Consider the following 22,943-nt stretch of genomic DNA (forward strand, 5'->3'; position numbering starts at 1 on the left):
TCATCATTTTCAACTGTCTTGTTTCTGTCCTACAAGAAAGAATTCCATTAACTACTCGTTACCCTTTGGAGAGCAATACAGGGAAAGCCACACAATTTTCATGTAGTAAAATACATAATGTAAATACTGGAATTCTTGTGATAAAGAAGATTAGCTCTGGCCAGAGCAGAAATCTCATTTACTTTTAAACAAGCTCATGAAACTTCTGACATACCAGCTTGAAAATTACACAGACTTTTACAGAGATTGCTTTGTAAAATGTGTCTGGCTTCCAGTCTGCTGGTGAAAATGGCTTTTGTCTCAAAGTTGGCAAAGATTTAAAAGGACAGGGGGAGAGAAATCTGGGATAGGGAGGCAAAAGTGCTGAATATGATTTTTTTGTTTGTCTCTTAGTTTGACTGGAAAAAATATGGATTCTTTTGGGTGGTAGAAACAAGCATTTCCTTCACAAGTGTAGAAAGAGCCTGAACTCTACAACTGCTAGTAGTCTAGAAAGTTTAAAATTTGAATAATGACTATTAAAATGCAGTGAATAGCTGGGGAAGATGGTCACTTCTTGGAGGAAAAAAACTGTGACTTGATTTGACTTGACTGTCACATAGTATAACAACATCATTAAATACAAATCCACTGCAATGAAGCAGAGAGAGAAACTGTTTACACAGGCTAGCCAGGACCATTCCCCGGCTTTCTCTTGTAGCATGAAACCAAGGCACCCTGTCCCTGGTGCTCAGTGCTTCTTCCACAGCGATGTTTCCTGGTGACCCACTGTTAGAAATCAGTGTATGGTGGCAGGATTGTAGTATAAAGCCACTTGGCAATATCTATGAGAGCACCCCGCTCTCATTAGAAATTGATTTAAATTCTACATTAAATACAGAGGGCGATGTAATGAAAGAAAACATCATTTATAAGACCACTGTTCGGTTAAGCAGACTACTTTTATTTCATTTTTTTTTATACAGGAGTATTCTAGCATTCTAATTATTACCATTACTATTTCTCATTACATTGCTCTGATCATTTGCAGGGAGTAATGCAAGGCACGGTACCTTATCTTGGTACCTTCCTCACTGATCTCATCATGCTTGACACGGCCCTTCAGGACTATATTGAGGTAATTTGGAGCAACTTTTTGAATCCTAAGTATCCTCCCTGCCTTCCCAGCTCTGAGTGTGTCTGTTCTTGTATCTTCTACTGCGTTCTTGTGCAGTTCTTAAAAATGGAGGAATCTGCTTTCAAAAAAAAAAAAAGGAGCAATATGCAGTTTTATTACCAACAAGAATCTTGTATGAGTTTGAGTGCAGTTATCTCAAGGGACAAGCTTAGCATTGTATTTTGCCTTGTTTTCTCAGGTTAGAAAATGTGAAGAAAGTAGGCTTTCATTATTCTGTTTTATTTTTCTGAAAGCAACATTTCAGGTATAAAGATTTCTGTGAATAATTGGTAGAATACGCAGAATCACGAATTCAGCTCTTCAGACTGATCACTGAAGTGCTTCAGTATTGACTCAGATGGGTCTGAGTCCTAAAGTGATTAAACACTTGTTTTTTTGTTTTTCTGAACAAGTAGGGGGAACCGGTCTAGCATAGGAAGGGAAAAAGGATTGCAAGAGAGTCTGGTAGTTTAACAGAGACTGAGAATGCCAATTTCAAACACCTTTGAAAATTGGCCCCGTTAATGGAGTCCCTTGATGAGCCATGCTGCAGGTGCTCAGCATTCATTGTGCTGGTGTTGGTATTTATGATAAGATATTTATGGGCAAATTTATGATAAGGTATTTATGGGCAAATGCACCTCTCCCTGGGCTGGTAATGGTTGCTGGTTGGTTTGGTTGTGCAGGCCCGTATAAGGTTGCTATATATCTATTTTCTTTTTGGCAGTTTTCCTTCTGTCCATGCTTTGCGTTCAGTTGGTGTTTCTGAAACTCACTGGGGACACTGCTAAACTCACAGCACAGGCAAAAGCCGAGTTTGTTTCTTGCATGCAAAATCCCACTAGCATTCTTCAGACCTGATCTCAACACAGCTTTTATGAACGTTCTTGTATTGGGCTTTTCTTCTTGGGCAGATTGCCATTTAGGCCATGAGGACAGATATCCTTTGGTGACTCGGATATATGAGTGCTGTGGTTTTTACCAGATCTGGAAACAGGTATTTTTAGAAGGTCCTTGCTCAGGGCAGGTCTGTGCTTTACATTAGCCTTCCTACTTCATCCTGTTTGTGATTAAATTCAACTGAGCATGTGTTCTTCTACTCTGATCCCTTCTCTTTCCTTCTAACAGGGTGGCCTGATAAATTTTGAGAAGAGGCGAAGGGTAAGTTGAACATTCTATGATCTTTAGTTTACTGATGCCCTCTTCTACAGCATTCTCTTGGCAAGGCCTGTTGTCTTTGCTCAGGCATATACAACAGCCACTAATTCTAATGCAAGTTATTTGTACTTGAGGAAAGAGTAGATCCCTGAAATGCTGTGAGCCTCTGCCAAACTGTGGGGGGTGGTGCAGGAAGAGAACCTGCTTTTTAGATGTGTGCAATAGGGGAAGAGGAGCTGCAGGCCACTTACTTCCATGGAATTTACATCAGGGGCATGCACATTCCCTCCATTTGGAGTTCATGGGAATACGTTACATGTGTATGTCCTGTGTGTTGAGAGTGAATCAGACCTGGTGGCATGACACCTTTGCTTTCCAGAAGATAGAGTTTGTAGACATCTTCTTTCTGCTGCAATAAACTGTTTATAGGTAAAAGGCTGCAGAGTGTGAACTAGGTACATGGGACTGAGACATAAATGCTATCAGTCTTTCCTTTCAGCCAGATCCTTGTTGGTCAGAGATAAGTAATGCTATGTAGGAGTAAAGGTACTAGGGTTACGTCTGTCTGAATGAAGCCGTGCCAAATCTCCCTTCTGGGGTCTGAAAGCAGACTTGGATTTGGCTGTGATGGAGCCATTTCCTTCCCTTAACTGCTCCCAGCTCTACAAACCACTTCTTGGACTTGCCTTGTATGTATAACCGCATGGCTTAAGATACTAGTAGTGAGATACACGAGCTTCTCAATGGTCATCAGTCCAGCTTCATACAAACCTGTGGCAAAGCTGCCCTCTGAACCATGCTGAGCGCCCAGCCCCATTCCTGCATCCTGATTCTGTAACCTGCTCTAACACAAAGGCTTTTTAAGAATTATTTTGGCAAAGTATGTATGCAAGTGGTGTTACAGAAGAGCAGCGTATTCTAGTTACATGTATTAAGGGTAGCATTTTATGTTCCTCTGGTGCAAGTGTGAGTGCACAAAGTGCAAAGCCAGGGAGGATCAGACTCTCTGCTTTCATCGCAGGCACCCCTAATTATTACCCTTGCTTGCTGCCTGAGAACCACCTAAGTACAGAGCATGATTCTTCTCTCAGAGCTGGTCTGGCCAGTGCACGAGTGAGCGGGTAGGGTAATGTGAAGAACCCCGTGACCCTTTGCCACCCTTGTTCCTAGAGGAACAACCAGCAGTGCTGCCGTTCATTGGGTTTGCACTGGCATGACGCTTCAGTTAGTACTTGGGAAAAGCTCTGTGGTGAAGTGTGGTTCCTTGTGTTTGTCTTCCAATTTGTGCGTGTTTGATAAAGTGTTCACATTTCAATGCACATTACAGAATGCTGGGGGGACAAAAAAAAAATCTTTTGTTGTTTGAAAAACTGGTTCTTGGTATAGTCAGTTACTCAACTGAAACTGAACTTCAGGTCAAACTAAGTTTCTCCTGGATCTGTTGTTGCATATGTTTAGTATATGAATGAGTCTGTTTGGCTTTATTGTGTTTTCTAATTAGAATTCCTATTTGATTATTTATTTTCTTAGGAATTTGAAGTAATTGCCCAAATTAAGCTCTTGCAATCTGCGTGTAACAGCTATTGCATGACACCAGACCAAAAATTCATCCAGTGGTTCAGGACACAGCAGCACTTAACTGAGGAGGAGAGGTAGGTTCTCAGTCCAGCTGGCAAAGCAGGCTTTTCTTATCCCACACTCACCTGCAGGTAGGTTATGTCAGCCTTTAGCTATCCTCGTACAGGAACTTACATACACTGCTGCTCGAGGAGAGTGGAAATACATCTGCCTTCTGCTAAACAGCTGTAGAAAACCTGTTGAACACTTAGCACGGTTTAGTTCTGAGATTGGAAATCAGGCTTCTGACTTTGAAATGTGATAGTCTGTTGTGTCTGGGCTGTCTGTATGCCCAGACACATGCTCAGAAGTCGATCCTAAGGGATGTCAAGATGCAGTCACTGAGCATTCGGCTGGTGAATGCAGGCAGCCGGTAGCCAAGGCAATGCAGAGCTCACTGAGTGCTCGCCAGATAAATGTCTCCTGGGCATTTGGGGTGAGGTTTGCAGCCCTGCTGAGTTCTGTGTTACTGCACATGCTGCCAGATCAACCCAAGACTATTTACAGCATTTTAATATCTCCACTAGGTATTGGAATACCACTCTGCTGCACTAAGAGTGTAAGCACAGATACATACTGCATTGTACTGAGTTGTAGTAAAAAAAAGTCAGCTTATCCAAGATTCACATGTTAAGTATTTTCTTGATTTTTTTTTTTTTTTAAATAAAATGATGAATGTCATCCAAAAAAGCACTAGTTTTTAAAACTATTGTAAAGAAGTGAAATATCCCCCTCACTATGGTAAAATGCGGACAGAGCTATGTTCCTTTTTGTGGGGTTGCAACCTTCTGTGAAGTGAGAATAACTGAAGGTTTCTTGAATTTCTTGAATATTGCTACTTTGAGATATATAACTAATAGTATTGTTTGTAAAAATTAACTCAGTGGCCTCTGTTCTGCAGTTACAGCCTTTCACGTGAGGTTGAAGCAGCTGCTGACACTAGCACCACATCGCCAAAATCTCGGAAAAGCATGGTGAAGAGATTCAGCCTGTGAGTAGGATGGGACAAGGGGCATTTGGTGTGTTAATATGAGCCTGAATAAATCAAACAAGCAGTACTCATTTCACCAGCTGAAAAACCTGGCTGGGGATCCAGACCACTGCATTACTTTAAGGAGACATGATCAGCTAGAAATGCATACTTCTGTCTGAAGCTGTCCCTTTCTATTTTTATAAGTAGTTATGAGGATTATTAATGACGAAAGAGATTAGAAACAAACAAGTCTTCCTAAGGTGTCAGAAAAAGAAAAAGGAACCATTTTAGTGCTGGATTATAAATTCAATATCTATTGTGTAATAACTTTCCTGAATGCAGTAGCAAAACAGAGTAAATGAGGATAAAGTCTGGCCTATTATCAGTCTAATTTGCTATACACAAGCAAAAAATTCCTTGCAGGATTTTAACATGAAAATCAAGGTTAGCAAGAAGGCATTTGATAATAAAAACAATCTGCATAACTGCCTTCAAGTTAGAGAAGGAAAAAAATCATGGGGACGTGGTCCAATTTAGTCTAATACCGCAAAGATTCAAACAGGAGGTGGGTGGAGAACAGGGGCATGCAGCTAAGCTCACACAGGAAACAATACACTAGCAAGAATTCAGGGAAAGCTGCAGGGAATGAAAGCAGAGATCAAGGACGGAAGTAAAAATATCTTAAAGGTGAGAAATTTAAACCTGATGCGAGAGATGTGAGGGGACTCCCACATACCAGTGGCATGATCAAGATGAGGGGGGAAATGATTAATTTAACAGCACTATCAGCTCTTAACTCTTCTTTCCTGCTTGATTCTTGTACCTAGTTTCCTCAGAACAGCCAGTAGCCGTTCACTTCACATCAGTCCTCCTGCAGGTTAGGGTCTGAAGGAAGAATAGATATTTTCAATCTAGAGTTTTGAGTTATGATATGCAAAAAATTATGGGCAGCTGTTTGGAAAGTGTTTCAATTAGTCCATCTGAGTTGGTGGTGATACGTTATAAGAACGTGAGCTTTGAAGATGACAGTGCCTGAACTCTCGGTGGCCTCTCATTTGTGTCTCCCTTGGTGCGTGCCTAAGGTGTGCGTAAGAATTGTCACTGCGGAGCACAGGCTTTATTCTCTCATTTCTGACTGCATTTCAGTGCTGTAGTATTGTAATTTACCATATAGACTTTGTTTGCGCTATGCAGTCTTTGTCTAAAGAATTGTTTCATCTACATTCTGAATGTATTTTGCAAGTTAATACTGTAGAAAAGACTGGCATAGTTCATCCCAGAAACAGTGAGTGACACCTCTCCAAATTGCTTTAAATCATTAACTGCATGCTGACATAGCATCTAATTCATCTTGCTTCTCTCTGTATATTATACAAGTTTGTTTCCTTTGACCCTCCTTTAAATTTACTTGACCTGCATTTAGAAATGAGTCTCCGAGAGAGAGAGCGAGCCTATAATTTACACTTTCTTGTGATCTCCTTATTGTGTACATGTCTGTTTAGACTCTTGGAGAGGAACTGGTATCTGTGGCACCTTTATTGAGTGAAAGAATTTGCAGTGGGGATGAATTTGCCTTTTGAAGACCTTTGCCCAGTGTATGGCCATGCATTACCTTTCACGCACTGTTTTACTTACGGCAACTGAGTATGTCTTGAGCTGCCTTGAGTCGGAGGGACCAGGGTGTGACAGCAGTGTGCAGGAGCACGTAAGGTGGGGCCAGCTGCCGTGCCTCTAACTTGCCCCTCGTCCCTTGGTTTGTAAATGCATCAGGTTTACGATCAATCATTTCCTGACAAGTGAGTCTGAAAATTTAACAGACTGAAGAGGAGTCTCATTTGCGATGCTTGGGCATTAGCTCTGATTTTGGCCTTGCAGCTGGTGGGTACGCTAGGTCAAGAAGGTATTTTGTTAGTGTGTAACAAACTCTCTTGACAAACCGTATAAACAACATAGAGGAAACGAAAACAATAGGCCACTCAAGATAGGAAAACAAAACAATACATAAGACTTTTGAACCAAGTGACAGCTTTGCTCAGCCCAGCTCTGTTCTGCTTTCACTTACTGGCTGTTATGCTTTCTTTTCTATACTAGACTGTTTCTAGGCTCTGAGGTGATCGCCCATAGCACACCCATCAAAGAGCAACCCAAATCTGCTCCAGGTGGGAGCTCTGGTGAAAGCACAGACTCGGCCAGTGTTTCGTCCTGTGAGTTTAATCACTCTGAATCTGAAGACGTCTGCATCAGTCCCATAGACACTCCTGATGACTCTCAGAAAAAGGTATGGCCTGGGCCTTGTTGCCAGCATAAAATAGCCTGTGAGAGACTGTCCACACCGCAGGCAGGCCCTAGATGCTTGCCCAAGCCTGTTGGTCTTGACTAGAGCATTGCTTTTAGTGGAATGGAGAGATTCTAGAAACAAATGTGTAAAAATGGAAGCAATCCAGTCAGGATTTTTGCACAATCCCTTCTACGTTGCCAAGCTACAAGGCAGACTGAAGTTCTCCTTCCCTGAAACCCCATTTTCTTGTGGTGCCTGCCAGTGTTTTAGGTTCAGGTGAGGCCCTGGAGAATCATGACGTTAATTTTTCTTTCAGTCCCTCGTTGTGCTTTTTGAGAGGGATGGGGCAGGCTAGCAGTGTTTCTACCTTGGAGCCTGTGGGAAGTGGGGTGAGGAGCCTGAGCATCACACTCGCAGATGGTGGTGCTTCTGTCCAGCACATGGCAGCGTGACGTTAGCAGTGACATGGCCAAGAGGATTTATAAGCCCTCGCTAACAAAACCAAATGAAACAGGAGATGGGATCAGCTGAAGAGGAGTAAGATCAACAGTTAGTCATTTCCTCCTTGAATATCTTGGGTTTGATGAGTTATTCTGCTGTCATGCTGTCTGTCATGCTCAATCAGCTCTGTGCATTAGTGACAGCACTGCAAAATCCTGGGAAAGGCAGAGCAGCTGCAGTTGGCCAAGTGACAGGCAGGTAAGGTCAGAGCTCGCCTGCCCTGCACGTTTGACCTCCTGTGAGCTCCCTGCTGCCAAGATGAACACCTCACCTTGGCTCAGTTTAATTCCACGGGGGAAGTCGGTGTGTGGTACAGTGCTGCTGCACCTCCTCCTGCACGCCAGCTCGCTCTTAGCACACGCAGCCGGTGCCTTGCACAAAGGCACTGAACCAGCGTGCCAGGAAATCCCTTGTTCTGCAGAGAAGGCAAAGCCCTACACCCCGCAGGCTGGCAGCTGGGACACCCCACAGCAAAATGAGTGTCAGGCTGAAGCTGTGAGCGTTCACACTGAGAGCAGATGGGCCGGGTGTGTGCTGATACCATCCAGAGAGGCAAACAATAAAGACAGGAAACCAGCAGAAGGAATCTGATGGGGGGGGGATCCACAGGGACATCTTTCCTACAGGCTCCTCCCTTTTGAACTAAATTGTGTTAACTGTATTGTTGAAGCCCTTTTTAGGGATGTTTTGCTGAAGACTGTTACATTGGGGTTTAGCTTATGGATATTTTAAATTAGATTGTACTAAATGTTCTTAAACGAAATGAAGCACGAGGTCCCAGACACCGGCATCCATAAATGGTTTAAACTGTTTAGCTGGAGCAGTTGTTAAGGTGATTTCAATACGCAAGTTGGAGAGGGAAGATCCTCTCAGCAGTTTTTGAGCAAGGCAGATGAAGAGAAAGGCAAAACCCTGAGCAGCAGGGGAAGTAAGGGGACAGTTTCCATCGAGGAAAGTATATTCAAGAAGAAGTGGCAGAGAGGGAGTCGTATGTGTATTTTTCACCCCAGTCTAGCTCCCCGTGTACACGCTCCGACCTAGTGCAGGCGCTGGGCGCCCATGGCCTGCTCTGCTCGGTCCCAGTCCCCAGCTGGTTGCCCACAACCTGATTCTGTTCGTTGTATCTGCTGCCACCTCCTGGCCTGCTCTTACTGAGAGGCGAGAGCACGCAGAGCCGTGTCTGGCACACCGAATTAGAAATTAATTAATCAAGTGAAGTTCACTTTTTCTGGAGGCAAGGAATACCACTGCCAGCCTGCTGGACAGAGTGCAGCTGACTGAGGTTTTGTATGTGCCTGCTGCTTTCTCGATTTCTTCCTCCAGAATGACACACACAGATAGACAAAAGGTCCGGTTTGTGACAGTGTTTTTCTTTCTTTCTGTCGTGTAGCTCTCTGAATCCCCCTCCTCTTCCTCCTCCTGTTCCTCCACCCATTCCATGGACACATCTTCCTCGGGGGTGTCATCTTTAATCTCACCCCCGCCTTTGGTGTCCTCCAACGACAAGGGCTCTGCCTCCGTGACACCCGTTACCTCAAACGTACTGCCTCCTGTTTACAACCAGCAGAACAAAGACATGTGCATCATCCGGATCAGCGTAGAAGACAACAATGGCAATATGTACAAGAGCATCCTGGTAAGTGGTGTGGAACAGCAAAATGTTGTTATTGTTGGTGATGTTTTCATCCAGGGTGACTTAAACAAATGGTGCTTTTAGTTCTGAAAACACCAATTCACTGAGCCAACTAATCAAACCTGGCTTGAAAGGGAAGATGACAAATGTTACATTTCAAAATATGCGGAGCATAGTATGAACGAGAGGTTTGAAAACAGCATCTTTGTGGAAGTTTCTGGTCTTGAAATTAAAGTTTTCACTTTGAACTTGTTGATAAAATAAAGAGTTCTGATTAAGTGCAGGCTTTGCTGCTCCTGCCCTTCTGCTAGCACTAGCTGCTCTTTCTCTAGCACAGTATTTGTGGGCGAGCTTTGATGCAAGATGCCAGAGGCCAAGTTTTGCCTGGGGAAGCTTTCCCAAGGAGCTGGTTTCTGGAAACAGGGAGCTGTACGTGAAGAAGCTGACAAGCCCTTTAATTACGCAGCTTCTCACTGTAGCAAGGGTTGCCAGACCAGCAGCAACTAGCGTTCAGGTGTTTCCCTCCACGCTGGTCCTATGGAGGGATTCTGCCAGGGCCAGGCCAATGGCAGAGGGAGTGCAGGGCCTGTGCTGGATCGTGGGCGATGTGACTCCTCTGCTCGCGATCTCTGCAGATACCTGACGGAGCCTTAGCTGCTGAGCAAACACTTCGGGTCCCTCAGGGCCTGGGGGGAACCAACACACTGGAGGGTAGTTCTTAGCACGTTTAGCTGCCTTATGATTTTAATGGTCTGACCTCCCCAAATTGCAGAGAGCTGTTCCCCAAGGGCATGACAAATTCGGCTACTGGTGAGACAAATCTTCCTTTTGACTGCATAAGGCTCTGGAGGGAGCCCTGTCTCTGCTCCGGATGCACAGCACTTCCACAGCAGACAGTAAACCCAGTTACAAGGCCAAAAATCTTTGCAGGATGTCAAAGAAAGTATTTAGCAGAAGAGACTGCAGATTAATTGATGTCTGCAAACAACAGATGGGGCAGCTATTTACGTGGGCTTTCATGGCTAGCGAGAACAACATCTCATCTCTCAGTGTTTGCTCAGGAGAGCAGACACTGATTTACTGCTGTCTCTTCTAGTACAGTATCTGTTGTCTTGAACTAAAAAACCACCACCACCACCAAATGGCACAAATACTATGTTTTAGTATCTAGCAGTACCTACTACTTCATTACTGACCCACCATATTTTTTCAGTTCTCTGAAATCTTTTCCAAGGCCAACTGGTCTGCAGAAAGGCAGGCCTTTGCCAATTATTAAATCATTATATAGAGTGAATAAGCAGAATCTCTCATTGCAACTCTATCTTTCCAGGTAACTAGCCAAGACAAAACTCCTGCTGTCATCCAGAGAGCTATGTTGAAGCACAACCTGGAATCTGACGCAGCTCAGGATTATGAGCTTGTACAGGTCATCTCGGAGAACAAAGGTAGGGAAGCAGAACTCTGCTGCTGCTTGAAAAGTTCTGCTGGATTTTGAAGGAAAGGGTAAAAGGTGAAGCAGCGTTAGAAGTGTCATGGACATGTTGTCACAGCTGCCAGGGAGAATAACCCCTTCTCGATAAGGGGTGCGCAGGGATGACTTATCAGGGCCTGTCAGCACATCACTTTATACAGGCAGAGCTCGCTCGTGGGTTGCCAGGTAGACGTCTGTATGTGTGCTGTGACTGTAGAGCTATCCACCGAAGGGCAGCTGCTCTCTCTGCCTGCGCAGGGTCTGCCACAGGCGTCAGGGTACAACCTCCCCCGGGATCAGGGCAGGCCCGGATCCTACCGCTGTCATCGGGCCACGCAAGCAGAGCTTTCAGCACAGCCTCCTCTTGGAGGGGCTGCCAGGGCCTCTGCCAGGCTGGACGTGGTCTGGGTTTGGCCTCCATCTCCTGTCCTCTGCAACCCTGCTCCCCCTTTTTTGTGGGACCGCTGCTGTGGGCAGCACCCCGTGCAGCTTTGGAACAAGGAAAGGGGCCCAGCGCTGCCTGGCTGCGTACGCTCAGTCTGTTCACCCAGTCCCTCTTGTCTCCCGGCTTTCCTTCTGCTGAATTAACACTTGCTCTGGTCCCTCCTTTGCAGAGCTGGTGATCCCTGGCAACGCCAACGTGTTCTACGCCATGAACAGCCACGTGAACTTCAATTTCATCCTGCGGAAAAAAGCTTCAGTCAACGGGCAGGTGAAAATGAGGAGCCGTTGCAGTCTGACACTCCCCAGAACTGCCAAACGTGGGTGCTGGAGCAACAGGCCCAGCAAAATTACACTGTGAGGGAGACACGGCCACAGGGAGTTGAGAGCCGTATGTTTGCTACCATCCAGTATTACAAAATCGCAGCAGATAAATGTGTCAGTATTCCACTTTGAAAATATTTAAGGCTGAAATACAAAGTGAACATTTGGTAGACCTACAGCCAGAGATGTCTCTCCTCCCTTGAAGCCAGATATGGACAAACAGACATGGATTTACGGGACAGTACAGACTGGAATTTTTGTTTTGTTTTTTGTTTTGCACATTAGCCTAGGAAGGTGAGAAGCCCCAGTTAGAGGGGAAAACGGGACTGCAACATTTGTCTTAAGAACACCACACAAGCCAACTCTTTGTGAGAAAACATTTTTCCCTTTGTGCCAGTATTACACAGAAGAAGAACGACTAAATTTATTTTTATAGAACTGGAGAAGAAAAGTGTCAATACAATTCTGCCTGAACCAAGGAGGAGGTCCCAGCCAACCTCCAGCTGACTGACGGGAGCGCTGGTTTGCAGAAGGTGTGGGTGAGCAGAGTGCCACTAGCAGTCGCTGCCACCAGGAGGCATTTGCATTCACAAAAAAGCAGCGTGGGTACATCCCCCAAAACACTCATCGCTGGAGACTGCAGAAACTGCAAGTGTGCGTATTGCTTCCACACAGCTGGCAAACTTCTTTTTTGCACTTGTTCTACGCCAGAAGATTACCTATTTTGGACTTTTTTTCCCAAAGAACTTTAAAAAAAATGGACTGCACTTGCTTTTGGATGAATGTCATGGTTTGTTCACAAACAAGGCAAACAAACACTACTTGTCTGGATTTAGGTCTTGTCTTAATGCCACTACAGGGTGGTTTTCCTTTTACTTTGCTAACCCATTGAACAGAAATCAATGCCTTTTGCATGTACTCTGAAATGACTTATGTACCTCTTTGTAATGTGCAATCACTCTTCAAGAGCAAAACTTTTAACTCACGTTTTCATTCATAAGGGGCAACTACATGACCTTTTATTTTAGAAGTCGGTATTGAGAGGAGGTAGCCGGGTTTTAAGCATTACCCCAACCAACCAGAGATTTTATATATTTGTAGCATTATTTTGTATAATCTACAGGCACCTCCCTTGCTTTTATATACATCTACTAAATGAATTTCCTGACATGGTACATCCTTTCAGCTGGAATAAATAGTTCAGCTGGAATAAAGAATTTAATCATCTGTTCTCTGTGAAACTTTAAATATAACATACATACTTCTTGAGTCTCACAGGCTTCCTTCAAAGGATAGTTAGAAGTTTTATTTTAAAAAGCCATAAATGAGACATTGGATTGTAAGCAGCCCTTACTGAACAGGCTGTCTTTGAGATACTTTAGTATTAGTTAAATTCAAATACTGAATTTTCTACATGCCTCAGCCTTTTTTCGCACCAGTTCTGTAGCACTAATTTTCAAAACTGGGCTCAGATTACATTAATGATTAGTGATAAACTCATGATGTAAACAATGTTGGGTTGTACTATGTTTTACACTACATGAAGATTTATCACTTCTGTTTACAAGTAGCACCATGCAGGTCCTAGTCTGAATAGTTTAAGAATTCCAGTTGTATTTTTGTTGAGAGGGTGAAAATGTTGAGTTTGTAACTGAGCCTTTTAACCCTTGCCCAGAGTTAGGGCACGATTAAAACAGAAGTTCAGTTTTCTTTGCATTTCAGTGTAAGCATGCATTGATGTCTGTACAGTATCATTCGTAAGTATAGTATAGAGGTTGTATGTCTGTTTCAAGCTGAAAGTTGAGTGTTCTTGATTTTAAAATTACACCCTCCAAAAGGTTATATATGAAAAAGATTTTTTTTAATTGCTTATCTGTAATCTTTATACAAGTATATAAACTTTTTTCCACTAATATTTGCCTGGAGTTAATCTATTTTCTTCTCTTAGACTTTATTACTGCATGTCAGTTCTGGTTGGTTTGGTGGGGTTTTTTGTACACCTCACACCACTTCCCTCACTGTCACTCTTTTCAACTTCATCACTTTCACGGTTTTAACTGTTCTCAACTTCTTCCAGCTCCCACAACTCATCTTCCCTGCCATGCAGAGAACTCGAAACACCACATTTTAGATGTATTCCCTGTAGCTGTAACCCTTCAGCTACAACCTTCCTTCAGCATTGTTTTACTCTTCAAAATCACATCCAGGAACAGTTTTGTACTGTTTGTAACGCTCACTGTCAGCATTTTTTTTTTTAATTCCTAAAAGTTTTTACGAGGACAGCTTCTGTGTTTCTTCAGCAGTGTGGCTGGAAGGGCTGTCCAAGTAAACCACCCTCTCACCTACATTACCCAGCGAGCGGCAGCAGCTGATCACGAGCCGTACGCAGTCCAGTTGTACGCTGCAGGAGTGCAATGAGCTTGTTGCGAGCTACAGGTAAACAGCAGCAAAGCAAAAGCCATCCCAGTGCATCAGGAATATTTTGTGCTATTTTTTGAGCTTTCAGTTTAACAGTTTGTGTTGTAACTAACTAACTGGCTAACTTAGATTACACACAAATTTTACAACTTCTTCATGAAATCATTCTCTTTTGGGTCACTGAATGATTTCTGGAGCAAGTTAATACAGAAAAAAAAAAATTGTTTTGAGTGTTTCTCTCTTTTGCCCATTGTCTCCATCATGTCATGTTTCCTCCTGGCCTCATAACCATTAGCTTATTGGTATTTTTCCCCTCCCCTGCGCACAATACAAGCGTTTGGAGTTTACACACCACAGCCACTTGTACCTTTTAGCACAGCCCCTCTTGCCCTCAGCCCCCTCCCACAGCTGACCGGCCCCTCCACAAGCCCCTTCAGCGCTGGGGGAAGACTCCCAAGCGCCGAAGGTCACCCCGTGAGTCCCTGAACCGTGGCGCTTGCCTTTGTCACGGAAGGGCCTCTCGTCTTGCAACAGGAAAGGCAAAAGAAAGATTACCCTGAATTTAAGCTGCCTCTTGCTTTTTTTCTATTTATTTAAACTACCTAGGGAGACAAAACACAACCTTACTTGACTTCCTTCAGGATAAATACAATCTATTTGTGAACTAGGAATTTCATATTGCCGTATTGACAGTACAACAGCACTTTGCCTTTCTTAAACAAGGACAGCGTTGTCAGGTTACAAGCAGTCTGATTGCAGATGATCATTTTTAGGGCCTGTCACCGCCACCTTTCTTGTGAACAAGCTGCCTTTTCGGCTGGCTTGCTACTTCTGCTTTGTAAAACCTGTTCCTAGCTGCCACCGCTCTGTCACCACACTCACTGGGGTGGGCACTGCTGGCTGGTTTTTCCATCAGCTGGGGGCTCAGCTCAAATGCTCTACAGCACAGCAAAAACCCCATACCAAAAGGAGGAAGAAGGAGGTGGGGGGAAGGGGGGGAGAAGGAAAAAAAAGCAGCCCTCTGTGGTTCGTGAAGCAGCCTGGCAACTTCTTCTCACTTGTTAAGTTCTGCTAACAGAAACTCATTTTCAAGACGTAGGACCAACCGCACAACCGCAGCGTGAGGCACCTCCACGTTTGGGCTGTGGGCGCTAAACCCGCAGGAGGCTCCGCAGGGACGCCCCTTCCGTGCCTGTGCTGCAGCGCGGCCCCGGCCTGGGCACAGCAAACGGCCCGCGCGGCCGCCGCCAGAAGGCCGGTTCAAGCTGGTGCTCCTACTTGCGCTCAGTTTTGAAGCCCATTAGATGAGTCAAAAAAAAAATAAGTGCATGGAAAGTGGAAAAATATCAGAAAAACATAGAGGTGTTTCAACTGGCTCCTACTTTTCCAAAACACAGTTAATTCCTTGGGCAACACCTGCCAAGGAACTGAAAACACAGACAGGGAAAAACAGCACTTTTGTCACAGCAGGTAGACCCACTGGCCATCCACCAGGTCTTGCACATGTAAATAAATAGAAAATTGTGTATGTGCACACACAGGTATGCATATAGGTAAAAGAACAATATCAGCTAGATTGAGGCCATGTCTGCTCTGAAATGGACGCATTCATTTAATTCATTACATTTTTATTCTTGTTTCCCCCCTCCCCCGAAACCGCCACCAAACCCCTTGTACCACTCACTTCCAGAGTCAACTAAAAGAAAACACACACACGAAAAAAAGCCCCCCAAAACCACCAATGCTGTTGTCAAGATGTTTTTAATAAACTGCTGCTGCTCTACTTAAGGAAATCGAAGTTAAATAAAACTCAGCTTCCCTGAGCATCCAAACCAGCTCCACCGACAGCATCGCCTCCTGAGAGCACGGCGTTAGCCAGCCGGTCCCACGCGAGGCGAGCGGGCTGGCACACCGTACAGCAGCTCTGCCTGGTGGTCGGCGCCAGCCGCGTCCAGCCTCGCGCCCCTGCCCTCGCCACATCTGCCGGCCTTGCTGTAAGGCCAGGGTACCCCAGCTGCTGCAATACAAAGGCTGTGCAGGAGATGCAGAGACCTTTTTTCCTTTTTATCATTTGAGAGAGATACATTAAGGTTAAAAAAGCAGGGGGACTCAAATCCCCCTTTTTTAAAATCCATTCTGTATTTCCTGCATGACCAATACAGCGATGCTCCTCACCTCCCTGGGGAAGAGACGGAAGGGGCAGCTGTGAGGCTGTGCCACAGACCACATCCCCACCCACGAGCCCAGCAGGACCAGAGCACAGGCAGCTGGGATGGCACACTCGCCCCCAGGGCGTCAGTCCCTTCCCTCCCCAGCACACAGTGGGGAAGTGGGGAGTACCATGAGGAGCAGCAGGGTCATTTTCAGCCAAGGTGTTCATGGAGAAAGTGCTTCAACAGGACCATGAAAGGTCAGAAGAGGAAGGGTTGGCAAGTCCAGAGCTCTTGCTGACACGGGTAAATCACTCCCACGGTTGGGGGAAAGAGAAGCCTCTCGCAGACACAGAGATGGGTCTTTCACAGAACAAAAAGCACATGAAGGTGGAAGAGACACGCAGTGGTGAGGTACATGAACACAGCGTAACCATAACGAGCCTTTATGTGGAGAGGCAGCCACAACATTAGTTCAGAGAAACACCACCAGGCCAAAGGGATTCACCCACCCAGCGCTGGCTCCTCCCTGCTCTTCTGCCCGACTTGGATGCACATGCACGCACAGGATCTACAGTGATACCTGACAATATGCTGGATGCTCACCAGTTCACAGATGTCCTGCTTCTGAAGGCCACACCAAGCTTCTTACCAACACCTCTGGGATTGCCATGCTCCACAGTGCTTCACGCAGGTCAGACTTGCCCCTCGTAAAGCGAGACCTGAGGAGGAAGCCAGAGGGCTCGTCAGAGGAATGACCCAGGCTGTGTGCGGTGGCCCACGGCAGACCGGCTCTCCATACTCACCATGTTGGGTGGGCACCTGCTCCAGCCTGGACAGCAGAAGGAACACGGCTTCCAGGCAGTAGCTGCAGAACAGGCACATTTATATGGCCAGTGGCACCACCGTAGAGTGACACAGCTGAAAAACCTCTTGAGCTGGCCTTTCCCAGCCAGGGCTACTCCCACCCAATGAAGAATACACACAGCTGCTCATCTTGCACCAGGTTCTATGTATTATCAGACCGGCTGACAGGTAATAACATGTCTTCTTTAGCAGAAAGCACAACATTGATCAGTAATTATTAAAAACAAACAAAAATTAAAAAAAAAAAAAAAAAAACAGCCACACATACTCAAGCGCACAGATCTGCCAGCAGGTGAGTCTCTAGATTGCAAGTCCAGGAGGGCATCCTCCCACTGCAACAGCAGCCTGCAGGCCGAGGTCTGCGCCAGCTAACCTACGCAGTGTAGTCCATGATCACCTGGCCTCTGAGAAACATTTAAAAAAAAAAAAAAAAAAACCCACAACAAAAAAACCCATACTCTGCTAATATGTTAGCCAATAGCAAGTACATCAGAACTCAAAAAAAAAAAAAAAGGCAAGTTTGCTCCTCACTTGAAAAAAAATCAAGACAAGTTGCCTTTCCGTCCTGTAACATACAATTCTACCAAGGCTGTCAAGAACTGTACAGTTGACAACACTAACATTTCTGTAGGTTGTTTTGTTTTTATAAAGATAGTGTCAAGCAGTTCATAACCAAACTTTTAAAATTTAAAGTTCCTAGAAGTCCTACGCTTGGTTTTATGGCCTAATTAAGCAGGCCTGCAAATAGGTTGTCAGGCTTTGTTTTCCTGAAGGAATAAATTGAGGCAGGGGGTGAAGCAGGACATGACATGGACTAACTCCGCCTGTGTTCACTTCAGGCAGTGCAGAGACAAATAAAACCAGCACCCTCCACTTTCTCTGCTAGCTTCCAAGATTTTCAACATGCCAGAACATCAGTTCTGGATCAGGAGGCCTGTTTAGATGGGATCTAGCAAATTTTGACATTTGTGGAGGGGAAGCCAGCAATAGTTTTCTATAGAAGCGTGATGAGGGAGAAGACGCTACAGAGGAGCGTTGCTCCAGTGCACTGAACATTTTTGGAAACCATCTGGATTCTGACAGGGGTCCCTTTGAAAAACAAAACCAGATAACCCAAACGCTTACCTGCAGTTTCTCGCAGTGAACAGGGTTTTAAGAGCCTACAAACCTACAAGGCGTAACAGGTACACAGCAGCCCAGTTACAGCTATCCAGAAAGGTATTAACACTTGTACACCTCTATATATTAATCTTTATAAATACAGTATTCTACACAAGAACTGTAGAAAGACGTCATTCAAGGTTGTTTTTTTTTTTTTTTTTTTTTTTTTTTTTTACAAAAGCTTGCGAGGGCTTTTGTTCAGATCTCTGCCTTTTTTCTGCCAGTCTAGAACACTTGTTCTTTTTCCTCCTTCATCTCCCACCCGGTCCTAAGCGGCTTGGTTTGCTGTCAGGTCCAACCACTGTGCTTTGCCATTCGAAGCAGCGGGAAGGAGACCACATGAAGAGCTGCTCTACAACTTTCAAGGGTGAAAAGCTAAAGTGTGAGGCAGGTTCAGCTGTCAACAGAGTCCCAGGGGAAACGGACAGTCATAGTTCATCCCTGGAGGATGGCGCATTGAGAGATGACTGGGAAGGCAGGGCATCCTTGTTCTGCGCATCGCTATGGATCTTGCCCTGCTGCCGGGATTTCCAGGAGTGTGTTCTGTCCCAGTCAGTTGACACGGTCTCGTTGTCCCAGATTGTAGAGGTCTCTGTGTCGCTGAGGTAGCCTGGCTGCCCTGTGTAGTGGGTGGGGTAAACAAGCAGGGGTTCTGCTGAAAAAGCTTTCAAGTCTCTGGACTCATAGTACTCCATGTACTTCGCTCTAAAGAGGAGATAAAAATCATCAGTAACAGAGTGACCGTTCATCAGTGCCACTTCTTGTAACTGTGAGATACAAGTCAATCCACCAAGCAAACAGGTCCCAGGGAGTGGAGGTAGTTGCTGGGGCAGAGTCTGGCTCTCTACAGCCAGAACCACGTGCCTTACAACCACACACAACCTGTACAACCAAAGCCTCCGTTACCAGAGATAGCCAAGAGTCTCAGAACCAGCCCACAAGCCCTGCACCTGGTAGGGACAATAAGCCCTCTGCAGCAGGTCTGTTACCTCCTTTGAGCTGTGTCAGGAGCTCTGCCGCAGACAACCAAAAAACACGAGGAGTAGCCCTGTCCCCCACCAGCCAGGCTACAGAAGTGAGACACACCAACATGATCTGGCTTAAGATCATTCAGCAAGACCCAGCTCATGTTGACCCGAGCAACGAAGGCATCCTACTTACACAGGGTGCTTGTTGTACATGACTGGCAGAAATTCATCTACAGGCAACATCTTGCTGAAAGGCTCAGCTCCGATGAGTTTCTGAGCCCCTTGGAAAGAGATGGCGTACCCCAGGGTCCAGTATGAGTAGTCAGCTTCCACCAGGTTCATGACATTGGGAACTGCTTTCTCAGGCTCCTGTACCTGCATCCTTTTCCGGCCAATGTAGCTTAAAGGGTGAGAAGACCATGGAAATTGGAACCAAAGCAAATCTGCAGCAATTAGGACCACAAAACTGTTCACGTCAACCAGGGAAGGGCAATGGGTCAATCCAAGAAGTAATCCCTGACCAGGCTCACAGATTTCAATCCTGCACCACTCCCAGATATCCAAGTATTAACCCTGTGGGTGGTACAGCTGTGAAAGACTTCATAAGGGAGCTAAGATGACACAGTCCAAGCCTCAGGACTGAGCTGTGTCAGTTCTTCTGTCACAGCAGCATCTCCAGACGCTGTTGTGTTGTGTTGCCCACAAAGGGCAGTAATGGTACCCAATAGGCATTCCAGCACCAGCCTGCCCCAGAAGGCAGATCTGTCCTGATGGGTATAGCCACCGAGAAGTCTCTGCCACCTTCCCCTGCACTCCAGCATTAACCTGCATCTCTGTCATGACACGGCAGGTGCTGCCAACCTCCCCTGCTTGCCCAGGAGTTCCCAGGTGGCTGAGGGCCAGTTACTTACATAAGCTCCCAGTCTAGCTGGGCTTGTTCAATGTCATCCATCAGCTTCATGAGCTTCCTTTTAAACTGGTGTTCAAAGCGCACATCATCCTCAATAACGAGCGTCTTCTCCAGCTCTCTGTTCACCACCTGAAACAAGAGGGCTCAGAAGTGATCACAGTGGCACATGTGATCATACACACACTCCCTGCACTCTGAAATTGTTGGGGTCACCCTGACCTGGCACTGCCTTCTAGACCATGCAGGTAGGGAGGCTGGAGAACCACTCCCAGATTCACAGCTCAGCTGGGACAGACTGCAAGAGCCAGTGAGAACAGTCCCAAAAATACCCTGTGGCTAAGCATCTACAACGTAGAAAAACCCTCTGTCTGATGTTGCACCATCTAGAACCCATGAGCTACTATCTAGCATGACCACAGCAACCACCTCCTCAAAGAGATGTGCAGCAGCCTTTGATGCCAAAGCTGCTGTTCAGAAAAACCTCTTTCTTGGAAGAAAGTGTTCCTGAAGTCTGGGAAGGAGGATGATCTAGCATATCCAAAGCCTGGCCCTAGAGAACACATATGCAATAGCATCCTGCATGTAGGTTCCCATGTTATATCTGACTGTTGGCAATTTAGAAGTCTCAAGCCCAAAAGCAAAGCCTGACTTCTCAGCACTGAGGTCACTCCTGCTGGCTCTAGGCTGTTTGGATCAATGCCCTGCCCTGCCGAGCGGTGCTGCAGCTAACACCTCTGAAGGCAGAGGGCTGTCTGTATTTGGGTACCCACTGCCATCGCTCAGTCTTCTTTTAGCACCAAGTCTTTCTCCAGGCCTCCACCACACCTTACCTGAAATAATCCCTCCTGTTGATGTCGGGCTGTGTAACTCCAGCACCTCTGACCAGCACAGCTCAGATCCTCTTAAGTATCGCTCCCCAGGTGACCAGGGACAGATGGAAGCTACAGCTTTTACCACTCAAACAAGATGTCTTAGCTCAGGTAACGGAGGTCCCTACTGTTAAGAATATTTATGATATGCCAACTCACAAAAAAGCCAAATCAGCAGAGTCACTGGAACTTGTTTCAGTCCAGATGCAGAACAAGGGAAAAAAAACCAGAAGTTTTTTTTAACACCATTTGTTCTTCAAAACCTTCTTGCCTTTCTCCTAAGCAAACTTGCTCCAAGCAGGCTATTGGATGGTTTGCAAAAACAGTCATGAAAATATTCTGACAAAAATCACTGAGCTGTCGGCAAATGGAAAGCAGAGATGAGAACAGAGATGAGAAAGCTGAACGCCACATTCAAGAAAACCCCTGTGCATGATCCGCTACAAACCAAGGAAAACAGTTCCATCCTACACTTCCAAAACCTGGCGCTGTGTTTGATGCTCTGCCCTAGGACTGGCTGTGCACCTTCCTATTGCGCCTGCCCACAGCACCTTCCTGCAGGAACCCTGAGGCACCCACAAACTCCTTACCTCCTTCCAGATGTAATAGTGACTAAGGAAGCAGCCGATCTCTCCCCTGGTTAGTGGCCTGGAGGAGTACGGGTCCCGGTAACCCGGGAGCATATCGATGCTGAGAGCTTTGAGCTGACTCGTGTTCAGTGCTCTGAGAAAGAGAGAATATCTATCACCATTTAAAAAAAAAAAAAAAAAAAAGAAAAAGTAAATTCAAATCCGACACAGACGCAACATGGGAAATGCTGCTGATGTTCAGAGAAAAGCTGTATCTTGAGAAATTCCTGCACTTGTTTCACTCCAAAACCAGGAGAAAAATTGACTTCTTGATTTACATTTCTAAATCAAGCTGACAAATCATATCCTTAACTCTGCCAATGACTTCTTGTGGGACCATCAACTTGTCAGCTGCTTGGCTCAGATTATTTTTCTCAGAGGTCTTGATGGGTACCCAAGTCTCAAAGACCACTAGGTGGCACGTGGGTTCCTAGCTCCCTGAGGCCTTTTGGCAACTCCTAGACCAAAAACTTCTGCCTTGATTTCTCTTTATAAAAAGGTCTTAACACATGTTAGAGTAAGCTTGGACAGGGCTGTGTCAGGGTTAACCCTGTAGCACAACAGCTTTGTAGCACTAGGGTGGACCATCTTCCCAGGAGATAATTGCTCTCAAACACTTTCACTGCCGGCTCCTTTTAACTATGTGCAAGTGTTACAGTTCACAGAAAGCAGTATGATTTTAGCCTGATTTTCATCTTAGTCTGAACCACACTGCACTGGTTGTCTCATGGAGATTGACTAATTGCAAAAGAAGAAAGAAACAGAGCAAAACTGCCCCAAACAGACTGTTAGGTAAATAAAAGTTGTATTTGCCTCTCCCTTCAGCCCACCCTTCTCCACCAGAAGGGAGGTCAGGGCACCCAAAGAGATGATGTTAAGCAGTTATGCACAACCCACTCTTTGCAAACATCAGCAACCCCAGCTGAAACTCACTTTCCATCCACAGCCTCCACTATCTTGACTGCAATCTCCTGCTCATAGAGTGTCCGCAGCATCCGATCCCGCCTGTCTTTCCGACGCTTCAGATTGATCATGAAAATCTGGGTAAAAGAGAAAGGTATCAGCCCCACTCGAAAAGCAAATCTTATTAAAATGCCAGGTGTGTTTTTATCCCAGGTTGCTTACAATTTGTCAAAAAATTGGGTTGGTTTTGAGTTGAAAGGTTAGAGGCTCATTCTTTGTCTAACAACCACTTTTTACGGATGTTTTATATCACAGGGAAAGTCGCTCTTTGAGGATGAATAAAGGTGAGAGGAGACCAGTTACAGCCAAGTCTATAATTTCCAAAGATACAGGATGTTTTGATTTACATTAAACACAGAGTAAAATGGCCAGCTCCAGCCCCAGAGGAACATCGACCCACATGCTTCCCCACAATGCTGCCACTGCCTGTATTTAGGATTATCAGTGGGGCCACCA

At 45.4% G+C, this 22,943-nt stretch overlaps 2 protein-coding genes across 2 annotated transcripts in view; one reads left to right on the forward strand and one right to left on the reverse strand.

The window, feature by feature from the left end:
• The window catches only part of RGL1 (ral guanine nucleotide dissociation stimulator like 1), an 84,418-nt gene extending 71,005 nt beyond the window's left edge, over window positions 1-13,413 (forward strand). Inside the window, exons 11-18 of the mRNA XM_082312199.1 lie at window positions 1,031-1,117; window positions 2,285-2,317; window positions 3,845-3,966; window positions 4,833-4,922; window positions 6,996-7,182; window positions 9,074-9,319; window positions 10,647-10,761; window positions 11,402-13,413. Coding sequence (XP_082168325.1) covers window positions 1,031-1,117; window positions 2,285-2,317; window positions 3,845-3,966; window positions 4,833-4,922; window positions 6,996-7,182; window positions 9,074-9,319; window positions 10,647-10,761; window positions 11,402-11,589 — 1,068 coding nt within the window. The 3' untranslated portion in view covers window positions 11,590-13,413. The remainder of the gene's footprint in view (window positions 1-1,030; window positions 1,118-2,284; window positions 2,318-3,844; window positions 3,967-4,832; window positions 4,923-6,995; window positions 7,183-9,073; window positions 9,320-10,646; window positions 10,762-11,401) is intronic.
• A 3,738-nt stretch (window positions 13,414-17,151) lies between these two features.
• Window positions 17,152-22,943, reverse strand: part of COLGALT2 (collagen beta(1-O)galactosyltransferase 2) — a gene marked incomplete at its 5' end in the record, with an annotated part of 57,271 nt that continues 51,479 nt past the window's right edge. Inside the window, 5 exons of the mRNA XM_082313943.1 lie at window positions 17,152-18,853; window positions 19,310-19,516; window positions 20,028-20,155; window positions 21,486-21,618; window positions 22,458-22,564. Coding sequence (XP_082170069.1) covers window positions 18,577-18,853; window positions 19,310-19,516; window positions 20,028-20,155; window positions 21,486-21,618; window positions 22,458-22,564 — 852 coding nt within the window. The 3' untranslated portion in view covers window positions 17,152-18,576. The remainder of the gene's footprint in view (window positions 18,854-19,309; window positions 19,517-20,027; window positions 20,156-21,485; window positions 21,619-22,457; window positions 22,565-22,943) is intronic.

Source organism: Platalea leucorodia (assembly GCF_965183815.1).
Source record: "Platalea leucorodia genome assembly, chromosome: 5".
Taxonomy (NCBI): Eukaryota; Metazoa; Chordata; class Aves; order Pelecaniformes; family Threskiornithidae; genus Platalea; species Platalea leucorodia.